The sequence below is a fragment of the Melanerpes formicivorus genome, unplaced genomic scaffold (assembly GCF_026170545.1).
Source record: "Melanerpes formicivorus ecotype bairdi unplaced genomic scaffold, bMelFor1.0.p_v2 SCAF_15, whole genome shotgun sequence".
In the NCBI taxonomy this organism is placed as follows: domain Eukaryota; kingdom Metazoa; phylum Chordata; class Aves; order Piciformes; family Picidae; genus Melanerpes; species Melanerpes formicivorus.
Window position 1 is genome coordinate 19,310,072 of NW_027142367.1, and position 25,296 is coordinate 19,335,367.

General features: G+C 46.2%; 2 protein-coding genes across 3 annotated transcripts; one reads left to right on the plus strand and one right to left on the minus strand.

Annotated features, from left to right (window-relative positions):
- The first annotated feature begins 628 nt into the window (after window positions 1-628).
- CFAP90 (cilia and flagella associated protein 90) lies at window positions 629-13,279 on the plus strand. The gene is made up of 3 exons (XM_068147759.1): window positions 629-1,094; window positions 6,682-6,798; window positions 12,069-13,279. Exons 1-3 carry the CDS (start codon window positions 894-896, stop codon window positions 12,246-12,248), a joined length of 498 nt encoding a protein of 165 aa, XP_068003860.1. The 5' UTR covers window positions 629-893; the 3' UTR covers window positions 12,249-13,279.
- Window positions 13,280-17,878: 4,599 nt separating this feature from the next.
- Window positions 17,879-25,148, minus strand: LOC137445742 (FAST kinase domain-containing protein 3, mitochondrial-like). 2 transcript variants are annotated; one of them, XM_068147739.1, is made up of 7 exons: window positions 25,041-25,148; window positions 23,109-24,572; window positions 22,032-22,117; window positions 21,312-21,474; window positions 20,152-20,221; window positions 19,238-19,352; window positions 17,879-18,287 (listed from the first exon to the last, which is right to left on the minus strand). In XM_068147739.1, exons 2-7 carry the CDS (start codon window positions 24,541-24,543, stop codon window positions 18,174-18,176), a joined length of 1,983 nt encoding a protein of 660 aa, XP_068003840.1. In that variant the 5' UTR covers window positions 24,544-24,572; window positions 25,041-25,148; the 3' UTR covers window positions 17,879-18,173. The 2 variants fall into 2 exon arrangements, with proteins under 2 accessions (XP_068003840.1, XP_068003841.1); XM_068147740.1 differs by having other exon boundaries at window positions 25,063-25,140.
- Between the last annotated feature and the right edge of the window lie 148 nt (window positions 25,149-25,296).

The following is a 25,296-nucleotide window of genomic DNA, read 5'->3' on the forward strand; positions in this document are numbered from 1 at the left end:
TGGAAGTGCTGTGCCCGAGTTCTGCAACTCTGGTTGCAGAAAGGAAAGGCAAAACAATCCAAGCTACGTGGATCCCTAAGGAGCATGGTGAGAAGCAGCAGGAGTATAGTTATGTGTATGTATTAAAGGTTAACTGTGTGATATCGAAACTAGAAGCCTTGTGCTACTAGGGCAGAGGAGTTTTTGAGTCAATCTGTTAAGAGACTTTCACCTGGGAGATGCTTCATTTCAGTGACTGCAACACAAGCATTTGTGGAACAGATTTTGAACTCCATCGCCTGAAATGGCCAAACATCCTGTTAAAGCCAGGGGCACTGGTCAAGAGACCCCAAGTTCCTCTAAGATTAAGAATCCTCATTCTGGTTGCAACGCCGTTCTGTCACGGGTTTTTATTCAGTATTTCCACTTACAAAGAGATTTTAGGTACTGCAAACCGCTACAGAAAAAAAGTTACTCCCTTTTGGCCAAGCTTTGCTCTATCTAACCTCACCCAGCTCCCAAGGGCTAAGAGCTCAGGGAGCTGGCCAAACAGAGTGCCGGAGCCCTGAGCCGGGCCCCAGGGAAGACTGCCCGCTGGAGCTGGCGGTAGCACGGCTGCTCAAAACTCCATCCCCGGCTGTCCGGGAATCCGCGCTGCCAAGTTTCACACCGCTCCATGGAAACGCCCAGAGCTTCCTTGGAACCCCGGGGTCACACCCACGAGAGACCAACAGAGCCCCGGGGACCGGTTGCCTGAAGCTGCCTCAGACTCCAGGGCGCTGCCGAGAGGGGCTGGAAGCTGTGCCCCCCGCCTGGGCAGCCCCTCTCGCCCCCTTCAGGCAGGAGCCCCGCGCCGCGAGCCGCCGGGCGGCCAGCGGGCGGGGCCGGAGCGTTGCCGGGTGACGGCCGCCAGCATGGCCTCCGGCGCCCCGGCTGCAGCCCTGCGCCCCCCGCGCGTCCCGGCCTCGGGAGGGTCGGAAGCGACAGAGGAGGCACTCGGGCAAGCGGCGAGAAAGAGAAAGGAGCCTCCCCTAGCCGCCCTTTCCGCCTTCAGCCACATACCGGCCAGACGGGAAGGGCCTCCGGAGCTCAGCTATTTCTACAGGAAAGCCAAGGTGAGGGAGGAAGGGCGGAAGGGAGGGAAAGAAAGAAGGAAGCCAGCGAGAAGGCCAAGCGGGGCCAGCCGGGCGCCAGCCCAGGAGCATCGTAGGGCCGGCGGGGCCGAGGGGCCAAGCCTTCCCCGTGAGTCTCTTCGCAGCATAACCATTGTTCTCAGCCCTCATCATGAGGGACCTGCTCAAGAGGAATCAATCAATCAATCCTGTTACTGTTTCAAAAGCCGGCGGAATCGCTGTGCCTTAGCGGTGAGCAAGGCTTTCTGATGCCAAAATAGCAGTTTTCATCTTCAGGGGCGTTTAGAAGCACAACGCCTGTTTGCTACTTGTGGGTGGAAAATGCGAGTCATGTCTTTCACTCGATGTCAAGACAAAGCAGTGACATGCTTTGCCAAGCATTAAGGACCAGCAGGCCACGTGCTAGCACCAAAATGTGAGACACTGCTAGGGCAAGAACTGGGAAAGGCATCATCTGTCCCTAGGGTTGGATGTGGTACCTGTGTTTTTTCTGGCAATGCACACTTTCAGGGACTTGTTAATCAGAAACTGTCATTTTCAGTCAAGGGAAAGGGTTTCATGTATGGCCAGCTTTAATAAAACCAACAGAGCTACTCAATAACTGCACTGGTTAGGCCACACCGCAAGTACTGTGTCCAGTTCTGGGCCCCTCAGTTTAGGAAGGAGGTTGACTTGCTGGAACGAGTCCAGAGAAGGGCAACGAAGTTGGTGAGGCGCTTGGAACACAGCCCTGTGAGGAGAGGCTGAGGGATCTGGGGCTGCTTAGCCTGGAGAAGAGGAGGCTCAGGGGTGACCTTATTGCTCTCTACAACTACCTGAAGGGGGGTTGTAGACAGGCAGAGGTTGGTCTCTTCTCCCAGGCAGCCAGCACCAGAACAAGAGGACACAGTCTCAGGCTGCACCAGGGGAAGTTCAGGCTGGAGGTCAGGAGGAAGTTCTACACAGAGAGAGTGATTGCCCATTGGAATGGACTGCCCGGGGAGGTGGTGGAGTCGCCGTCACTGGAGGTGGTCAGAAGGAGACTTGACAGGGTGCTTGGTGCCATGGGTTAGTTGATTAGGTGGTGATGGATGATAGGTTGGACGCGATGATCTTGAAGGTCTCTTCCAACCTGGTCTATTCTATTCTATTCTATTCTATTCTATTCTATTCTATTCTATTCTATTCTATTCTATTCTATTCTATTCTATTCTATTCTATTCTATGTTTGTCTTGATAACTGAATGCCTCTGCACTGGCACTTCAAGTCTAGTATCTCAAGCAGGCTGCCAGGGGATCTCACTCCTCACTCTGCTGCACCCCTTCTCCTCATTTTCTCTCCATATTAAAATCAGAAATTAAAATGATCTTATACTTTTGGCATCACCTGGGCTATACTTTCTGGGTAGCAAATCTTTTCAGAGTCATATAAGACATTGAGTTTAACAATTTTTTTTTCCCTCAAAAAAACCAACATTACAATTTTCTGAAATGTGTGTTCTGTCACTGTTATGCACCGGTGCCATGGCAATGGGTATTTATTTATAACAATAAATACTCCTCATGAATGCCCTCCCTACCCAAGTGACAGGCTGCTGAATCTGCAGAAGACTGGGCAGCAATGGCTGGCAATTTCTGAGAGTTTGCAGATCCTTTGGCCCTGAGCTGTGGGTGGAAGTGCAGACCACAGCACAGCACCAGGCACTAAAGGAAGGGCAAATTTTCTGCATTGACTGGGTAGCCCTGCAACAAAAGACAGATTTCTAATTGCAGACTGTGTTGATTCCAATGTCACCTTGGGAAGGTGCTGTGAACCAAAGGTGAGCGGAAATGGTGCCATGCTTAACAAAACACAGTAGGGAGAGCACAAGGAGAGTAAGGCTAGGGCAGGTCAAAGGGCTGGAGTGGTGCACTTGAGGGTGGGGGAGCTCGCAGCCTATCCAGTCTGCATGGAGTTGGCAACCATATGGTGGAGCTTTTGCTTACAATATATCACAGTATCACAGTATAACTTAGGTTGGAAAGGACCTCGAGGATCATCGAGTCCAACCTATCAACACAGACCCCATGACTAGACCATGGCACCAAGTGCCACGTCCAATCTCCTCTTGAACGCCTCCAGGGTCGATGACTCAACCACCTCCCTGGGCAGCCCGTTCCAATGACGAATGACTCGCTCGGTGAAGAACTTCCTCCTCACCTCGAGTCTAAACCTCCCCTGGCGCAGCTTGAGACTGTGTCCCCTTGTTCTGGTGCTGGTTGCCTGGGAGAAGAGACCAACCCCCTCCCGGCCACAACCACCCCTCAGGTAGTTGTAGAGGGCAATGAGGTCACCCCTGAGCCTCCTCTTCTCCAGGCTAAACAATCCCAGCTCCCTCAGCCTCTCCTAAAGTCTGTTTTCAACACTTCCAGTGACCTGGTTTGTGGAAAATGCTGCTCCACTGGCATGGAACAAAAAAAACCACCCAAACCAGTGGTAACAGCTATTTAATAGGTTTCTTCTTCATAGCACAGGCCTTAGCCATAAGAGAGGAAGCAGATTCAAATAATTTTTATGCATAATTAATGGATCAGATGGTTTGAAATTTTCTATTTACACAGGAAAAGGGATTTCATTCCTTATTTCAAGTGTAAATACATAAAACCAACTATGAGTCAAAGACTGAAGAGGACAGAAATAGAGGAAAACATGCTCAGCATATGCCAGAAGGCCTGTTAATCACTTGGATGAGAGTTGCTCTCTCAATTGTTTTACAGACATTACTGTAGCCACTTTGTGTGGCGTTTTCTGTGACATGGAGAAAGCTATTACCTATTCTATGCATGTCTGGAATATTAATGAATGTTTGCAAAGTGCTTAGCTTTAGTAGCAGTACACAGAGGATGCCCACATTGAGTGCAAATTTATTGTCTGCTCTACATGACTCAGTTGCTCTGACAGGTTTACAAAACAGCTCACCACCACCACCAGCTAGGTCAACTAAGTAAGCATTTAGCAGCAAAGAGAAATGATGGCAAAAAGTTAACCATTGTATTGAGCACAGAAGTGTTTTCCTCTACAGATCTGGCACAAGATCTTGAACAGACCATCAGGGACAGGGTGAGTTTTTAGCTTACGGCGGGCTACTTATTTGACTGGTCTAGAAAGCATGAACTGGCTAACAGGGCAAGGGAGGTGATCCTCCCCCTCTACTCAGCCCTGGTGGGACCCCACCTGGAGTACTGTGTCCAGTTCTGGAGCCCCTATTACAAGAGGGATGTGGAGGTGCTGGAAGGTGTCCAGAGAAGGGCCACAAGGATGATCAGAGGGCTGGAGCACCTCTCCTATGAGGACAGACTGAAGGAGTTGGGGCTGTTCAGTCTGCAGAAGAGAAGGCTCCCAGGTGACCTCATTGTGGCCTTCCAGTATCTGCAGGGGGCCTACAGGAAGGCTGGGGAAGGACTTCTCAGGATCTCAGGATGTCAGGTAGTGATAGGACTAGGGGGAATGGAATGAAGCTGGAGGTGGGGAGATTCAGGCTGGATGTGAGGAGGAGGTTCTTCACCATGAGAGTGGTGAAACCCTGGAATGGGTTGTCCAGGGAGGTGGTTGGGGCCCCGTCCCTGGAGGTGTTTAAGCCCAGGCTGGATGAGGCTGTGGCCAGGCTGATCTAGTGTGGGGTGTCCCTGCCCATGGCAGGGGGGTTGGAACTAGATGATCCTTGTGGTCCCTTCCAACCCTGACTGATACTATGATACTATGATACTATGAACTCTCTGCTCTGACACAGGTAACAAAGAGACATATAACACCACATGAATTAGAGCAAAGGAGAAAGGTGGTAAGCACAAATTAGATGACCCCTAAAATTCTGAATGAAACTGGTAGTGTGGGGAGGAAAGGAGAAGCAAGCACAGAAATAATAATAATGGAGGTGACAAATCAGGTACAAGATGCTCTTGAACCTGCCTGAATTTCTCTGAGTCTTGGTGGGTTTTGATAGATTAAGAGATGGAGAGGTTAAATATCAAGCCACCTCTCCTCTTGGCAGAACCAAATAATGGAAATACCCTTCCAAGTGAAGCCTGTGATTATAGCAGTGCCTCACTAGTGCTCTTAACTATCATTTCCTTTTAATGGAACCACTGTAGCCTTCTTGACCTGCCCTGACCAGACTCCTTTTTGCAGGACAGCATTGAATTTTTCAAAACTTAAGAAGTTGGAACTGTGAAATTAGAAGTAAGCCCAACAAAATGCATGTTTTCTCAAGTTTGTAGTCAGCCATGCACAAAACCAGTAATTGATTGAGATGTATACCAGATTATGGACTTTTTAATGAAGCTCATTACCAACTGACAGTATATTTCAGTAGGAGATTTTGGTTTTCTTTCCTTGATAACTTTTTCAGTTTTGAAATGCCTTTAATTTCACTGATGAGGACTTTTGATTGGATTTCACAAATGCATTTGTTAGCAAGTAAGAACTTTAATGTCACAGTATCACAGTATAACTTAGGTTGGAAAGGACCTCTAGGATCATCGAGTCCAACCTATCAACACAGACCCCATGACTAGACCATGGCACCAAGTGCCACGTCCAATCTCCTCTTGAACGCCTCCAGGGTCGATGACTCAACCACCTCCCTGGGCAGCCCGTTCCAATGCCGAATGACTCGCTCGGTGAAGAACTTCCTCCTCACCTCAAGTCTAAACCTCCCCTGGTGCAGCTTGAGACTGTGTCCCCTTGTTCTGGTGCTGGTTGCCTGGGAGAAGAGACCAACCCCCTCCTGGCTACAACCACCTTTCAGGTAGTTGTAGAGGGCCATGAGGTCCCCCCTGAGCCTCCTCTTCTCCAGGCTAAACAACCCCAGCTCCCTCAGCCTCTCCTCATAGGGCTTGTGCTCAAGGCCTCTCCCCAGCCTTGTTGCCCTTCTCTGGACACATTCAAGTGTCTTGATGTCCTTCTTAAACTGAGGGGCCTAGAACTGGACACAGGACTCCAGGTGCAGCCTAACCAAAGCAGAGTACAGGGGCACACTTATCTGTCACTTATTTGGATGCCACTCTGTAAACAGGTATCATAAATACAATACTACTATGGCTTGGAGTGTGGTGTATTTTCATACATGACAGATATATACAAACTGCTGTATCACAGGATTACCCTTCTCAGTTCTGCTTTAATCAGAAATTGAACAGGGATTCTACTGGAGGGTACTCTTGTATTTTTCATTCCAAATGCATTTTGAAACTGCTTGCTTTCCTTTTACATTACAGTGTCAGCCCATTTGACAACATGAATTTCAGAAAGATAATACAAAGTTCAAGAAATTAAAACCAATAAAGTGGTTAAATTTCCAAAAGTTGGTGAACTGCCACCAGGAAAATTTCAGAGCTGACCATAAAGATCTCACATATCCTTGGGTGTTTCTGTTACAGACTATTACAAAGGATTGACCCAAACTTGCTAATGGCAACTCAGTAATATTACAGTTGTCGTCGTCTAACGCTATATGTGCAGTGTTTCAGTATTGATTTAACTACATATATTCTGTAGCCTGTGAAATTAAGCACCACTGTGAGTTAGCCATTTTCTCCTCTTTTTCTCAAGACAGGAGATGATTCCACTTATGATGCCATTTTCAAAAGACCAGAGGGTTACAACCAAAAACTTCACCGGTGTGACAGGGAACATGCAAAGAGTTATGGTCTTAACATTAATGAAGAGGTAACCCATTGCTAAATTCATCATTATCTTTGCTAAATGTATTTTGTGGTTTTTGATATGGCTGGATACCATAGGTGTTGTTTTACCCTTCCATATAGAATCATAGAATTGTTTCACTTGGAAGACACCTTTAAAATCATTGAGTCCAATCTTCAACGTAAGACCACCATGGCCATTAAACCGTGTCCCAAAGTGCCGTGTCCATATGTTTCTTGAACACCTCTAGGGAAGGTGACTTACCACCTCCCTGGGTAACTTATTCCAAAGCCTGACCACTCTTTCAGTAAAGAAATGTTTCCTGGTGTCCAGTCTAAACCTCCCCTGGCACAATTTCAGTCCATTTCCTCCCATTCTACCACTTGATACTAAGGAGAATAGACTGACTCCCACCCCACTAAAATCTCCTTTCAGGTGATTATAGAGAGCAATAAGATCTCCCCTCAGCCTCCTCCAGGCTAAACAATCCCACCTCCCTCAGCTGCTCCTCCTAAGACTTGTTTTCTAGACCCTTCACCAGCTTTGTTGCCCTTCTCTGGACATGCTCCAGCAACTCAATGTCTTTCCTCTAGTGAGGGGCCCAAAACTGAACACAGTATTCAAGGTGTGGCCTCACCAGTCCTGAATACCAGGGGAATGATCACCCTACTGGCCACACTACTCCTGATACCAGACAAGATGCTGTTGGCCTTCTTCACCACCTGAGCACATTGCTCGCTCATGTTCAGGGAGTTGTCAACCAACCAGCACCCCCAGATCCTTTTCTGCCAACTCCACCCCATGCCTATAGTGTTGCACTGGGTTGGTGTGTCCCAAGTGCAGCACCTGGCACTTGGCTTTGCTGAACCTCATGCAGTTGACCGTGGCCCATTGATCCAGCCTGTCCAGATCCATTTGCAGAGCCTTCCTACCCTCGAGCAGATCTGCCAAATTTAGTGTCACCATCAAATGTACTGAGGGTGTACTGAATTGCCTTGTCCAGATCATTGCCAAAGATGTGAAACAAAATTTGCCCCAGTATTGAGCCCTGGGGAACACCACTCTTAACTGTCTGCCATCTGGATTTAGCTCCATTCACATCTCTCTAGCACCAGCCATTCAGCCAGTTTGTATCCCAACACAGTGTGTACATACCCAAGCCATGAGCAGTCATTTTCTCCAGGAAGATGCTGTGGGAAACTGTGTCAAAGGCCTTACTAAAGCCAAGGGAGATAACATCAACAGCTTTTTCCATCATCCACCAGGCAGGTCCCCTTGTCATAGAAGGGGATCAGATTGGTGAAACAAGATTTGCCCTTCATGAACCCATGTTGACTGGGCCAAATCAACTGGTTGTGCCTTGCGTGACACATGATGTCATTCATGATGATGTGCTCCATGACTTTCCCTGCTGTGGGGTCATACTGACAGGTGTGCAGTTTCCTGGATCCTCATTCCAACCCTTGCTGTAGATGGGTGTCACATTTGCTGACTTCCCGTTCCATTGGGAGCTCACCGGTTAGCAAATACTGCATGACCATGGCAGCAAAGGGATCAGAAAGAAGACAAAATTGTGCTCTATCTGGAGGTTTAGGAGAAAGCATTAATCAGTTAACACCTGAGTTAGCTCCTGCTCTTTGGCATTCTGTAGATTTCCAGATGACATGCCATATGCAAGGTAAAGGTATGGGGAAGGAGATACAGCAAGATAAACCCAGAATTTCAGTGTCACTGGGAGCAGCTTCTGAACCATCTGTGCTCCTCAACAGTTGCAGTTCAGGTGGTCCTTTAGCTATTTCTGTGCTAGTTGAAAAGTCTTCTGCCTGGGAGAACTGGATTTAGGGGCCCAACTCAGCCTCTTTCCTCTGACATCCACCCTCCCTATGCCAGCATCTGCTGAGAGCTCAGGCCTCTGAAGCTGGTGAGTTTGTTAAACACACACTAGATTGCCATGCAGGAAGGAAACTCACAGGGAGCTAGTGCAAAGGAAGGGTCAATCAGAAGACCACAGGTATGCCTGGAAAAGGCTGGGCAAAGCATTCAAGGCCAGAAGAATCTGGGGCTATTGTGCAGCCTGATAGTTAAGGAAGTATGCAGGCATGTTTTTAAACAGCTGGCTTGAAAACATAAATGCTATAACATGCATACATAATATTTTTCTGTGTATCATCTGAATAATACACATACATAAGTGTGTATACATATATGTATCTTTACACACACACACACACACACGCAGAAGAGGCAGTCAGAAAACACGAAGTGCACCTTTGTTAATGGCCTCAAAATCCTAATGGGTTCATGGGATATAAAGAGATGGGCAGGCTAGGAATGGGCAATATATATGAAAGAGGTGGAAAGAGGAAGAGAGATTTAAAAGCTTACTGTAATTGCTGTGCAATAAAGCTGTTGCTATCTTGTGACAAAGACTGCTGCTTGTGATGTGTCTCACTAGCAGCATACAGGCAGACATTTTCAGTGCAAGTGCATAGCCACAATGCCCTTCAACTCTATCACACAGTGCAGGGAGTATTAGGTGTTCCCAAAGGAATGCCAGGAGTGCCTATTATCACCACCTGCTCATGACTAGTAACTCTGCTGCAAATGTGTGAGGCCAAAAGCCATGTAAATAGCTACTCCAATTAAAAATGAACATTTATTATTGAAACAAAGCAAAGCCATCCCCCCTCCCCCAATGCCAAGCCCAACTTCCAGATGGGACATTTGTGTGAAAACAGTTTGTCAATGCAAGTTCAGGTTTCTTACTGAACTCTCTCATCAACAAAATTTAATCTCCTACCAGTTTGTTTCCTAAATCAAACACCTATGGGCCAGAATTCATCCCAGCTCTGCTGGGCAGTGCACACCAAAGAGTCTGTCTGAACAGGTGTCCCTTAATCCAGCTTTCTAATTAGCATGAAGACAAATCAAACCCACAGCTGTCAAGTGTTGCAGCATGATTCTCACTCAGTACTGGACTTGCCCATAACTAAGGGCAGGTCACACACTCAGCTCTTGCTCTTAATTACCTGAGTGACCCTATCAGACTTTTTATAATAATAACTGCATTATAACATTTAACAAATAATCAACATCTTTCTAGTACAGCTCTGAGAGCAGACAGGCTTGAATCGAACACAGTACACTGCTTTACTTGAAATGGAAAACACCAAATCACTGCAGGCCCCTCATTTCCTGCAGAAAGCCTTGGTGTACCCAGGAAATCCAAGGTTACAGTCATAGAGACATGGTTCAGCTACACATAGCACAGCAATTGCAGCAGTGTTGGTGCAAGGCTGCTATTGCTGATTTCAAGTGTTAATGGTGCTAGAATTACACGTTGTGAAGGCGTGTAGCAGGATGCTTCCCAGCCAACTGTTGGAAAATCTGACATCTGCTGAATGTAAATCCCACAAAGATGAAATGCCACTGTGCACACTCAGCACTGTGCTACCAAGGTTGCTAAAACTGAGTCTTATTTGAGGGGAACACAAACTATCCGTGTTGCATACTGCTTCCCATCGTTAGCAATGTAAACCATGCATTGCTAGCAAGTTCTTTCTTGATGGGACGAAGATTGTCTCATACCTTCTTTTTCAACATTTATCTACAACTGGGGCAGGGAAGGAAATGGTCTTAATTTTTTACCTGTCACTCTTCTTCACTTGGTTTTTGCTCTGGTGGGATCAAAAGTTCAGGTTATTTTTCACCAAATCCACTTCCCATCATTGCAAAGCAGTTACTTCTGTAATCTTACAGCTACAAGCATATTTACTAAGACCTTTTGTTGTGCAAAAAAATACAGTAGTATGTGCTTTATTTCCTTCAGGGAAAGTTTGCATGGACTAGTGGTTTCTAAGGGCTTTTCTTTAGGCTTTGACTGTTTTCATGCAGTGCTTCCAATGAACTGTGCAAGGAGGGTAAGTGTTCCTGTAACAGGGAATACAAATCTCTCCTAATTTTTGAATGAATCATCCAAGTCAGTGCACAATAAAAATAAGAATTAAAGTAAAATCAGGGCCACTTTCCAGTAACAGCATTTAGTTGGCCAGTAATCACAAAGTAATCGCTTCTCTGTGTGTAAAAAGTTATCATCTGGATGAGGAGGTCGAGTCAGTCATCAGCAAGTTTGCAGATGACACCAAGTTGGAGGCAGATGTTAGTCAGTTAGAGGGTGGAAAGGCTCTGCAGAGGGACCTCGACCGACTGGACAGATGGGCAGAGTCCAACAGGATGGCATTCAACAAGTCCAAGTGCCGAGTGCTGCACTTTGGCCACGGCAATCCCATGCAGAGCTACAGGCTGGGGTCAGAGTGGCTGGAGAGCTCCCAAACAGAGAGGGACCTGGGGGTGCTGATCGACAGCTGCCTGAACATGAGCCAGCAGTGTGCCCAGGTGGCCAAGAGGGCCAATGGCATCCTGGCCTGCATTAGGAATAGTGTGGCCAGCAGGAGCAGGGAGGTCATTGTGCCCCTGTACTCTGCATTGGTTAGGCCACACCTTGAGTCCTGTGTCCAGTTCTGGGCCCCTCAGTTTAAGAAGGACATCGAAACACTTGAATGTGTCCAGAGAAGGGCAACAAGGCTGGGGAGAGGCCTTGAGCACAGCCCTATGAGGAGAGGCTGAGGGAGCTGGGATTGTTTAGCCTGGAGAAGAAGAGGCTCAGGGGTGACCTCATTGCCCTCTACAACTACCTGAAAGGTGGTTGTGGCCGGGAGGGGGTTGGTCTCTTCTCCCAGGCAACCAGCACCAGAACAAGGGGACACAGTCTCAAGCTGCGCCAGGGGAGGTTTAGACTCGAGGTGAGGAGGAAGTTCTTCACCGAGCGAGTCATTCGTCATTGGAACGGGCTGCCCAGGGAGGTGGTGGAGTCATCGTCCCTGGAGGTGTTCAAGAGGAGATTGGACGTGGCACTTGGTGCCATGGTCTAGGCATGGGGTCTGTGTTGATAGGTTGGACTCGATGATCCTCGAGGTCCTTTCCAACCTAAGTTATACTGTGATACTGTGATACTGTGATAGTGTGATCAGTCCACAGTAACTTGATGGCATAGCTCCATATCTTACCATCTTGTCATCTAGTGATACATTCACAGTTTATTAATATCCATAAAAAAACCTAGGTCAGGGATGGAACAGTAAGAGTGGAGATCACTGCTAAATAATACACATCTATATAGCAGATGCCATACAGTTCTGTCTGTTATTTTGCCCCTGGCCACAGCATATTTAGCAACAAAGAACTGCCAATATTCACTCTGATTTTCTTATAAGGAGGCTTTTATATTTTCACAGGAAATGGCAAGACCTGTTCCTCTTTTGTCATCTTCAGAGTACGGGAGACGCATAAATAAGCCCATAGAGGAGCAAATCAAAGGTCATGGAAGGACTAACCAAATACAGTCAGATTTCTACAGGAAAAATGGCATTGCCTGCCTTTTGGAAAAAACTTCTCCAAGCCTGGATCCACGTTAAGGCTCTTATGTCATTGCTGTTGTAGTTGATACATTTATTGGCTGGAAATATGAAAAAATATGAATATGCTTTATGAAATATCAAAAATGGTGCCAATTTATCCAGGTTCATTTGCCCGGTCGGTAACAGGTTAATTGCACATGGTAGAAGGCTAATAAACAGTAGATTAACAGTCTAGAACAATCAGAACTTGGAATACAGAGGAACAAACTGGAATCTCCCTGTGCATGCGAGACTAAACAGCAATACTGCCTTGGGTGGCGTAGACGAACCGCTGTCGAGTTCACAGTGGAGCTGCCTAAGAGGTAACAAGCTATAAACCTCAGAAATAAGCAGGTGAAATAGCATATTTTGCTCACGAACCGCCGAGCTGCTAACTACCAAAACCTTCGCTGAACGAAGAGGTGTTTGAGTTTGTAACTGTAACTGGACTGGACTGGACTGGACTGTAACTCAGTCCAAAGGGCAGTATCCACAGATTTAGAGGAAATGAGAGGGCAGGCTGCTGTAGGGGAGGCCGAAAACAAACAAAAACAAGCAAAGAAGCTAATTGCTCCGAAGATAGGAGCAAGTAGGGTGCTTGTCGCCACCTTGAATCCCATTAATGAACGGGGGAGAGAGGTGTGAGAGTTAGGAGCATACAAGCTATGAGTGTAACGAGTAACGAGCAAGCAAAAAGTCTAGGAGGTCTCCTCCTATAAATTCCCTCTTTGAAAACTGAACGGCCCAGTGGCACATTAGCCATTCAGATCTCGCCAATCAATTCAAAATGTTCATGTGGTGACTAAACTGCACACACCTTCTCTCATGGCATCTGACACGTGCAGTCACCTCTCTGAAACGTGAGGCTTGGGGATCAAGTTCAGCTTACACTCCCCTCCAGGCAGCATTAACAGTGCCTGCCTATTAGACTCCTCGACCTCAATCCAGGTCTTGTAACAGAGAGGGAGGAGAAAGGGGCAGTGGCTCAAAACAGATTTAGCTGTCTTGTTAATGCCTCATCCAGGACAACTGGGGGGAAAAAAAGCAATATGGCCCTTTTGCCTTTTCCATTTTAGTTAATGATTTGGATTAAAGACGGAATGAAATAGCAGCTGTACTTTTCCTCCTGCTCATTCAAATGCATGTCTTCGTACAGTCTCATAGAAATCTCATGCAGAACAGCATCAGCAAGAGCTGATGCAAGGCAGCAACACTCAAAGCAAGACCTGTTGGGTCACCAGCTGTCTCTCTGCAATGTTAAGCAGTGCTTCTATATAACTGTTCACAAACTTAACATTAAGCAAATTTGCTCCTTGAGGCATCAGTGGTCACTGAGTTCTTAAGCCTTACTAATTTTTACTGTTGCTACAGAATTGCAAGGCATCCTTTATCTGCACAGCTGCTGAAATGGAGATTCAGCCCACATTTTCCAAAATGGATGGGCTTGCCCATAAATCATAGAATGGTTTGGGTTGAAATGGACCTCCACAGGTCATCTAGTCCACCCCCCCTGCAGTGAGTAGGGACATCTTCCACTAGATCAGATTGCTCAGAGCCTTGTTGAGCCTGATCTTGAATATTTCTAGGGACAGGGCCTCAGCTACCTCCCTGGGCAACCTGTTCCAGTGTTCCACCACCCTCATGGTAAAGAATTTGTTTCTAACATTCAATCTAAATCTACTCTAATTTAAAACCATTGTCCCTTGTCCTGTCACTACAGGTCTTTGTAAAGTCCTCTCTACCCTTCTTGTAGGCTCCCTCCAGGTACTGGAAGGCTGCTATTAGGTCTTCCCAGAGTCTTCTCTTCTCCAGGCTGAACAACCCCAGCTCCCTCAGTCTGTCCTCACAGGAGAGGTGTTCCAGCCCCCTGATAATTTTTGTGGCCCTGCTCTGGGCCCACTCCATCTGGTCCATGTTCTTCCTGCATTGAGGTCCCCAGAGGTGGGTGCAATACTCCAGGTGAGGTCTTACCAGAGTGGCAGAATTGCCTGTCTCAAACTGCTGGTCATGCTTCTTTTGATGCATCCTAGGATGCAATTTGCCCTCTGGGCTGCAAATGCATGTATGAGCTTCAACAAGGCCAAGTGCTGGGTCCTGTACCTGGGCCACAACAACCCCATGCAACACTTAGAAGCTTGGGGAAGAATGGTTAGAGAGCTGTGTGGCAGAAAAAGACCTGGGGGCTGCTGACTCACATTAGGATGAATATGAGCCAACAGCGTGCCCAGGTGGCTAAGAAGGCCAACAGCATCCTGGTCTGTATTAGAAATAGTGTGTCCAGCAAGGCCAGGGAGGTGATGGTCCCTCTGTACTCAGCATTGATGAGGCCACACATCCTCAGATACTGTGTTCAGTTTTGAGCACCGCAGTACATGAAAGACATCAAAGCACTGGAGCGTCTACAGAGAAGGGCTACAAAGCTGGTAAAGGGCCTGGAGAACAGGTCCTGTGAGGAGCAGCTGAGGGAACTGAGGTGGTTTAGTCTACAAAAAAGGACACTGGGGAAAGACCTTACTGCTCTCTACAACTACTTGAAAGGAGGTTGTAAAGAGGTAGGCACTGGACTCTTCTCACAGCTAATGACAGCATGAGAAAGAATGGCCTCCAACTGTGCCAGGGGACGTTTAGACCAGATGTTAGGGCTGTCAGGCACTGGTACAGGCTGCCCAGGGAAGTGGTTGAATCAGCCATGTGGATCTGGTGCTTGGGGACATGGTGTAGTGACTGACTTGGTGGAGCAGGCAAAATGGCTGGACTTAATGATCTTGGAGGTCCTTTCTGGCCTGGATAGTACTATGATTGTTGGCTCATGTCCAGCTCCTTATCCACCATCATATTGTAGGCAGGTTATTTTTAGTTTAGGACAGTCAGTACAAATTGCTTAGTCTTTCTATATTTACAAACCATCTGTGTCTGAAAAACTACTGGAAGTCAAATTAGTTTGAGAACACCACCATCTCCTGGTGTGTGTGAGAAGCAGAGATCACCAGCTCATTTCTACCATGAAGAAAAAACCTTAAGTCATCAAAACACCAGCACGGATTTACCTGTCTCATTTCTTTGGTTTTGTTGCTACCTTCTCTTTCTCTCCCTTCTTATCCCTCCTCACTTTCAAATGCTTTTCACATGCTTCTCCTACTTGTTTCTCATTCCAGTCTCAGAGCTTAAGTTAGAGTCAAAGGAATACCCTGATTACTTCTTCTCTAACAGGGAGAAATTCCTTAAAAATACCTGCACAGACAGTAGTTCTCTAATTTATCTTTTGCCAGGATGACAACTGTTTGGTTACCAACATGCTGTATGCTTCCTATTACACTGTGGGAAAGCATTTCATTACCTCTTGGTGCTCCCTCACTAGTTAGTGCTGACATACTATTGTGAATAAAGCTCTTTTACATGCAACAAATTCATATGCAAATGCACAGTGTGACACAATGCAAATCACCTAGATTTTGCATTCAAAAATCTCCAGGGATAGTTGGGACAATTGGCAGACACTTCCAACTCACAAATTATCAGCAACAGCCTTGGAAAGAAAAAATGGCCACATTCTCTATGTACTGGTGAAAGATACAGAACTTCAAAGATGTCAAAGTCCCACCTTTTTTTGTATCAAGCCACACCAGATTATACTGGGAGTTCTGTTTTGCTAATGACAAATAATAGTTCTACACAGGACAGGATGCACAAGCCAACCTGAAAATGTGTCTTACTTGGTGGCTCATCAGGTATACATTACGTGTTTGAAACTGAAGTTATGCTATTTTCCCTTCATCCATCTACAAAGCCACGTGTTAACCCGAGTTAGGACATGCTTGTTCTGGCAGAAGTGGCTACTGGTTCAATTCTCACTTCCAACCTCTTATTAGAATTTGTACTTTTGTGTAACAATGGACTGCACAGGACATAGTTCTGAACTTCTGAGCCACAAGGTTCAGTTTAGGCTGGAATAGCAGGCTGTAAACTGAAGAAGCTGGAGCACATATATGACCTCATTCAAACAGCTTAGAATAGAATAGAATAGACCAATTGGAAGAGACCTTCAAGATCATCGCATCCAACCTATCATCCAACACCACCTAATCAACTAACCCATGGCACCAAGCACCCCAGCAAGTCTCCTCCTGAACACCTCCAGGGATGGCAACTCCACCACCTCCCCGGGCAGTCCATTCCAATGGGCAATCACTCTCTCTGTGTAAAACTTCCTCCTGACCTCCAGTCTGAACCTCCCCTGGCGCAGCCTGAGACTGTGTCCTCTTGTTCTGGTGCTGGCTGCCTGGGAGAAGAGACCAACCTCTGCCTTAGCTGAAACTGTCACGCACAGCAAAACTACAAACGGTACAGAACATCGAGTGCCCCCCCAGAGACAGCTGTGCAAGCCTGCTACCTTGTGGCAGCTGGTTTTTTACAAAGTTAAGCAACTGTTTTTACCAAAAGCATTCTAATTTTCTGTAAGGTATTGCTATTTAATGTGTGCAATAAGCCAATACTGCTTGTGCAATCTTAGTTTTATGAAGCACTTATGAAGCACAAACATCTATGAGTAAATTGCACAATTTCTTTTTATATTTTCATGAAAAGCCCTGATTAGTAGGGAGCATGGCACATTTTGTACATTCAGACCAGCCAGTACCCTTGAATAGGCAGATCTGTCCTTTTGCAGCTGTGAGTTAGAACTGGTGAGACCCCACCTGGAGTACTGTGTCCAGTTCTGGAGCCCCTATGATGAGGGATGTGGAGGTGCTGGAAGGTGTCCAGAGAAGGGCCACAAGGATGAGCAGAGGGCTGGAGCACCTCTCCTATGAGGACAGACTGAAGGAGTTGGGGCTGTTCAGTCTGCAGAAGAGAAGGCTCCCAGGTGACCTCATTGTGGCCTTCCAGGATCTGAAGGGGGCTACAGGAAGGCTGGGGAAGGACTTCTCAGGATCTCAGGTAGCGATAGGACTAGGGGGAATGGAATGAAGCTGGAGGTGGGGAGATTCAGGCTGGAGGGGAGGAGGAGGTTCTTCCCCATGAGAGTGGTGAAGCCCTGGAATGGGTTGTCCAGGGAGGTGGTCGAGGCCCCATCCCTGGGGGTGTTTAAGCCCAGGCTGGATGAGGCTCTGGCCAGGCTGATCTAGTGTGGGGTGTCCCTGCCCATGGCAGGGGGGTTGGAACTAGATGATCCTTGTTGTCCCTTCCAACCCTGACTGGTGCTATGATACTATGATAAGTGAAAATAGAAAGACAACGCATTGAAGTCTGGCATTTAAATCTGTTAATGTATGATAGATATTGGCACAAAACTTAAGAAAATATGTTGCTCTTTATTAGTCTTTACACATCAGTAGTTCCAAATATTGCAAGTACTCAACATTCAGAAGCTCAAATTATTTTGAGCTGTATAGGAAACAGATTTTTTTTCTTCCATGCACAGTATTTATAGTACAGGTGTAATGGGTTGGGGCAAACCCCCTCCCCACCACGGGCAGAAATGACGACTCAGACAAACAGATTGCTAAAGTGATGGAAAGTTTAAATAGAGAACAGTGAGTGCGTGCAGAGAGCTAGAAACACAGTGACAAGAAGAACCCCAAAACAGACCCAGAGAGATCCCATCCCCACCTGAGGGTGCACCCAAAACCCCCAGGGTTCCTCCTCCCCCCCCCCCCCCCCACTGCTAGGCTAGTCTCAGCTGGCCAGATCTGAGACTGCCCATCCCCCCATGGCCTTGGCCCATGGCTGGGAGATCTCTCCCCCAGTTACTGGGTGGCGGAGAGGAAGGAAAGAGGAAGTGCCAGACCCTGCTGTGAGACTTATAGTGGTGCAAGGGATCATGGTAGGAAATAACCTAATTTCCTGTGTCCACCCACTGGGCTGGACTTCTGGACACAGGAAACACCCCTGTAGCAGAGGGCACCCAGCCCAAACTACGACAGGAGGTCAACCTGTGATTTAGTATTATTCTCCAGTGCTGGCAGCCGAGTCGGTATGGATGAGAGGGAATAGTCTTTTGTGTAGGTATTCTGCCACTTCTCTGCAATTTTGTACAGTCTCTATCTCAAAAAATGGAATCTGAAAACAAAACAAAAAATGATTGCTGGAAACACCTTTTAATAACTAACCAAGTAAGATTTATGAAGAAGATTTGAAAATCACACATCAAAGATTTATCTGTCTTAAAATTAAACATTTAATCCCAAGCATACAATTGATTTGTAAATCACCAGAATAGAGATTATTGTAAAAGAAAAAGTTCTGGAGCCCCTATGACAAGAGGGATGTGGAGGTGCTGGAACGTGTCCAGAGCAGGGCCAGGAGGATGAGCAGAGGGCTGGAGCTGCTCTGCTGTGAGGACAGACTGAAAGAGCTGGGGCTGTTCAGTCTGCAGAAGAGAAGTCTCCCAGGTGACCTCATTGTGGCCTTCCAGTATCTGAAGGGGGCCTACAGGAAGGCTGGGGAAGGACTTCTCAGGATCTCAGGTAGTGCTAGGACTAGGGGGAATGGAATGAAGCTGGCGGTGGGGAGATTCAGGCTAGATGTGAGGAGGAGGTTCTTCACCATGAGAGTGGTGAAGCCCTGGAATGGGTTGTCCAGGGAGGTGGTCGAGGCCCTGTCCCTGAAGGTGTTTAAGAGCAGGCTGGCTGAGGCTCTGGCCAGGCTGATCTAGTGTGGGGTGTCCCTGCCCATGGCAGGGGGCTTGGAACTAGATGATCCTTGTGGTCCCTTCCAACCCTGAATGATACTATGATGCTATGAATATTTGAGCCTTAATCACTGAAGAGAAGTACTCTTCCAAACAGCCACTATTTGGTAGGAAGCCTGGGCAGAATATACTAACTGATCCAAGGAAGAAAAATTAATTTCTGTTAATACTCTCCATAAAGTAAAAGAGAGGTAAAGAGAACATAATACAGAAAGGACAAGACTACACATGCCTTGGGAAGTAATTACCACTAGTTTTAAGCATTATAATCTTTCACTTGTTTTGTTAGAGCAAAAGAAAACCAGTCTTTGGACTTTACCTGCACAACTTCATAGCCAAGCAACTGAAGATGTCTCTGTTTCATAGCTTCTTCTCCCAGCAGGTTATGGCTATTAACGCAAAATCTACTTTGACCATCAACACAGAGGGCAATTCTAAAGCCAAACACAAATATAGGATTAAAAAAAAATTGGGTTATTTTCATCACCACAACTACTGCAGATCCTCAGAAGGATGTTTAAAATGGGCATTACCTAGGTCAGGACAATTTAAATCACTCAATTTAAGGGTGGGAGGGGAAAAGCCTGAAGATTAGTGAAACTGATCTGGAAAGCTTACTGATACACTCTGAACAAAAACTACCATGCAATGTTGTAGCAGTTTGGGCTGGGTGCCCTCTGCTGTGGTCATATGTGGGGTGCTTCCTGTGTCCAGACATCCAGCTCAGTGGGTGGACACAAGAAACCAGGTATTTCATACCATGATTCTCTGCGCCACTGTAAGATGCAGTGCGGGGTCTGGCACTTCCTCTTTCTTCCCTCTCTGCCACCTGCTAACTTGGGGGTAAAGTAAAGCCCAGAATCTGCAGTAAATATCCCATTTACACAGGATTCCTTACAGGAGTACATCTGTGAACTCAAACTTGCTTAAATTGTGTTAAATGTATGTAGAATGGCTCACTTAGCATTAATTTGGTTACAGAAGTTCAAATACATTACTAAGGGTAAAGAGACTAATTGCTTGACACTGTAAATCAGGAGGCAAAACAATGAGGCAAAAGTACAGACTGTTAATTTTGCCAACTTTGTCCTTTGCCACTGGTCTCAATGTGAACCATGGACTTGGTTGAGGTCAACAGCAAAACTCCAATTAGCTTAAATTTCGTCAAGGTTTCACCCTGGGTGCTCTCTGTCGAGGTTTACATTTCATGGGTTGTTTCTTTTATTCTCTTACCGTCTGTGCACCTCTTCACATTGGGCAGCAGGCAATACAAACCCATCTTCATCTAATTTTATCTCTATATCTAGTACAAATGAAAAGAGAACACTGAAACTCATTTCACACAATGAACTGTTTACTGTAATTCTCATCCTCTTAGCGTTGTTTTACAAAATAAAACACTACTGCAGTACTTTTTTTTCTGAATCACAGAAGCTGGCAAAAGACTATTTAACACAAATGATAATTAGCAACACTTCAGCCTTTCACAGTACCAACACAAAAGCAGTACTCCACTGGAACCCATAATGAATTTAAATGACACTTTGCTGGGCTGGTCAGGGACTCTAACATCCCAAGGGTTTGGGGGAGGGAAACTCTCCCTCTCTGCCTCTTCCCTTTATTTTTTCTTGAATTTTCTCAACTTGCAAGTAGAGCTTTGGGCCTAAACCCTGCCAATTTCGACCCCATGATGAAGCTGAGATGCAGAATAATTCCTTCTCTCAACGTGGTGTTTTTCAATCCTTCTGAGATTCATGAGACACTTCTCTGAACACCTTATTTATCATCCAGCCCTCCTGGGCACACATCTTCATCATTATCATCTCTTAGTTTCCTTTTCCAGCACGTGAAACACTGAACTTTGCTCACTCTTCTAGACTCCACCAACTATGCAGCCCATAGTTCTTACCAAGGGCAAGAGCCCAGCTGAGCAGGGCAGAGGGCTAACAACCTTCCAGCTCCCACTTTCTCTACTCACCACCAAAGCTGAGAGATGAGGCATTGCCTCATTTTGCTGTACATTATACACACTGTTTACAGGATAAGTAAAAGAGGAGCTGATAGTACAAATACAGAACACAAGAGCAGGCATCTACTTTCAGCACAGACTGCCTGTGTATATTCCAACCAGTACCAATACAGTTCTTTTATCTCCTCTTCCTGCTCTTTTTTCTGAACCTGAAAATGCATTTACTTAAGGTTACTGAGATGTTTCCTCATTTCAGACCTTCTATAGTTCTGTATTTGAGTTTACTTTTTCTGTATTTGAACAATCTAGAGTGTTCACAAAGGGAATAAAATCAATTAATTTTTGCTTTTGGAAAATAACTGAGACTAAAGTTTTGACACCATAAGCACATGTTTTATTATTAATCTAAAGAAATGTTTCTTACCAACTATATAGAAATACGGTGTTGATACCTCTGATGCAAAATATGTTCTTTTTTTCAGTAAATAAAGTAATCCAGTCTTGACCTTTTTGAGGAGGTGAACATCCAGAGAACTGTGAGGCATGAGAAAGCCCTTTACTTGATTCTTTGGAAGGAGTTTGGGACCCTACATAATGACATAAGACCAAATAAAAGTAAAAGAGAGGTAACACTTTTGTAATTACCTCATAGTAATGTATTCAGTGTATTTGGAAGTTGTATCTACTGAGAAACTTCAAGTCTGAGGTATGATGTTGGAAACTTAAAAACACCCCACACCATCAAAATACCCCCCCTGACAAACTTCCATGCTATCATACTGAGCATACCACTCATGAGAAATGTACAACTGTTTCCATTTCTCTTCACTCAGGCCACCATCAGCGTGCCTGACGTCTTTTGTGCTCCAAGACAGACATAAAAAAGGAATAGTCGTTGGAAACAGTACTCAGAAATACACAAAAAGGGCTTGAACATAGAGCTAGACAATTCTGTCAAACACAGAGATAACCTTAGGTCAATCTACCAGGTGGAAATGCCTTGTATTTTCATGAAGGAAAAAAACCTGTTTCATCCAATGTTGATATTTTTATGGGGAAGACAGTCCTCAGCTAATTATCAACAGGGCTGTAATGACCTTACCACCTCTCACCAACATCAGTTCTAGTTTTCTGTGTACCATACCTCATAAAATGGGCACTCCAGAGTAACAGTCAGAAAGAGCTGGATTAGCTGAGAGGTAACAATTCTGTCCAAACCAGGTGGCTGAGCTGAAACAACAACATTCAAGCTTTCAGATGTACCTTTAGCAAAGCACCTTTACACAAACTATCATGCAGAAGTTAGGGAAAGCTATTCAGCTTAATGTGCAGAGAAGCTACTTAATCATGATCACTCTTAATGACTGAATGAACAGAAAGATGTGAAAGAGTACCACCAGTAGGATCTTAGTGAAGACTGTCACATTCTTTCACCAAAAAATAGGACAGTCTGAGAGATGCAGGATGTTCTAGAGAGGGGAGGTTTAAATTGGAGTTGAGATCTTGGAGAAATTTACTACTCCTAAGCAAGATGGGATAAACCATGGAGCAGATGTGAGAATTTGGTAATGTTTTCCTCATTGTGCTAAGACACAGGGCCCAGGATGTGACTGCATTGCTTTCTCGTCAGTACAAAGCAGCTCAGAGCACAGAAAAAAAGATGGGCAGGGGGAACCTCCACCAGAGGAGTGTAGCGGTCAGAGGGGATGCCAATGGAAAGAAGTATCACATAAGTGCGTAAATTCTAGAGTAAAAGTCATTTACAAACCACAGCAAAGCACGAGTAGTTGTGCCTTTTCCAAATTTATGGGAGCCTTAGAATTCAATTTACATTTTTGCCTAGACAATACCACAAAACAATACCAGCTTATCCTTAACTGCTTACACTTGTGATGCTCTGATGTTTCACTGCTTCAGATCTCATTTCTCTTTTAATTGTGCCAACAATTATGCACTGCAAATTATTTTTTCCACCTTTACCCTTTTCAGCTTTCAGGAGCTGACTATGACAGGCATTCAAATCTTGAAGGTACAATTTTCAAACTCCTCCAGATGATACGCACTGCAAGATAACTGTAACTGTGACAAGTAAGCAACAGACACTATCCTCATGTTCATTGCTGATTTGACAGATGAAAGGGGCAAGAAATAGGTGCTTGACAACACACAGACCACGTCAGAAAGAAATGCAGAGCATCACAAGACAAACACTGGTGCTTACCTTGAAGTTGTTGCAGAAAATAGGGACTAAATATTCTCGGCAGAAAATTTAATGGGTAACGTTGAATAAGGACAGAGGAGTGCAGCAGGTTCAGCAAAGTGTGAGGCTGAAAGTGACGAAGACGAGCATGCAGGATGGTTTCAAGCTTCCTAAACAAGGAAGAAGCCCTTGGAGGCAGATAATTAAGGGTCCCAAACGGTACAATATACCCAGCAATCTGGTCAGTGGTTAATCTGTCACCATTAGAAATGAAACTTTCTGCCACCGCATCAAAGATGGGCTTAGAAAGGATCCGTTTTCGGCAGCAATACTGCATGACTTTGCTGACTGTTTGAGGATGCATAGTACAGACGGACTTGGGAACGTGTTTTTCCAGTGCCTCTGTGAAAATTTGTTCATGATATCCAAAGTAGAGGAAGGCTTCCAGTATATCTACCAGTTCATCACCTGTGAAATATGGCATGTGCTTCACAGAATGTTGACACAGTGCTGTGACTAAGGGAACTGCCTGAGTCTGATTAAGAACAACCAGTGAGTTCAGTATTATGCTTGTGAACTTTGGGCTTAGCTGGGAAACCATAGTTAAAGTGACACTGTTCATTCTATTTAACAAGTCTTGGTATAGTTTCCCTTCCTTGACAGTCACCTGCAGGATCTTATAAACCAACACCATTTCCCTAGGACTCCACTTTTCAATGTCCATTTCTTGCATGTGATTCATAATTTGTTCCAGTGTTGCATAACTTGGATTTTCCAACTCAAGCAAACTCTCTCCAAGAGTACATAGATTTTTAACTGATAACTGTCCCTTACCAAGCCGCTTCTCACCCTCAGAAAGCAAGCTTGCCACCAGTGTACTCTGGGGATCTACACGTAGATTTATCAAGGCTTGCAATGCATTCAGCAGGCCGGCGTTTGACAGTTTTGAGGACTCAAATTCAAACCTGAAGCATAATGCCCTGAAAACTTCATTCTCCAACACTCCTTCTGGGTTTTTCAGACCCTTGCCATCCACCTCAATTTCAGAAATTCTCTGCAGGGCTCCTGATGCCATAGTATCAGACATAACTTCCAGAGAGCTAAGAAAGTCAAAAATCTCTTTGGATGTACAAAGGCTGTTCAGCTTCTTGAAAAACAGCTGTCCATCCATCCATGCAGCATTAGATTTAGCATTGCTCCCAGCGTCTCCAGAGAGATGCACAGCTTCATTAACAGAGGGAGGCTGGATCTGCAGTTGTACATGCTTTTTTCTGCAAAACATATACTGAGATTTATCTTTGAGGCAAACCATCCTGATAGCTATGGAGCTACAGTTCTCAGGCTTTTGCTGCCCACAGACAAAGCTCAACCTTTTGTTTAGTGTCATCAAAAGGGACCTGCTTGTGAGTGCGCTGGATGAACAAAACTGGAAACTTTTCCGGCTAATCAAAGCCATACTGGATGAAGTGAGTTCTCAAAGGATACCTACAGAAAGAAAAGTACATATAAATACATAGTTCGGGAAACAGTGCCAGTGTAATCAAGATGCAGCAAAAAGGCCTTTCAGCGACTAAACACGCCTGGGCTGATCGCTCTCCTAAGACCACCTCCACAGAGCAGTGCAACAGCTCTGCCACTCGTCTCGGACGCCACGGGCGGGACAAGGCACCGGGCAGCAAGTGCAGGGCAGCGCTTCCCCCTTACCCGCGCGGGCCGGGAGCGCGGGGCGGCAGGGCGCATCGCCCCTGCTCGGGGCTGGAGCGGGCCAAGGGGGCCCGGTACCGCAGGCCATGAGCGACTCTGACAGCAGCACCGGCACAGGCCCTTCTCTCCCCTTCCTGTTACAGACGCAGCACTTCCCTCCGCCTGGAACGGCGAGTGACCGGCAGGCCCCGGAGGTACTGCCGTGGGCCAAAGCGCGTCCCTCCCACCCTAGTGCCCACTGCTGCCAACCACGGCCGGGGCGTCCTTCCACCTCCGTTCTCTTCCTCCCCTTGCTTTGGGGACGCCTGGCGCTTCTGGGGACGGAGCTGCAGGAGCGCAGGGAACCTCCCCCTCGCCGCCATGACGTGCATCCGTAACCTGCCGGCAGCTCCGGCGCTCCCCCGCAGGCTGCCCGCGGCGCCGGTAGCTGGCGCCTTCCCCTGCAGGACTCACGCTGCCCCGTTCCAGCTGCCCCCTCGCTGCTGCCGGTGGCGCGGCAGTGTCT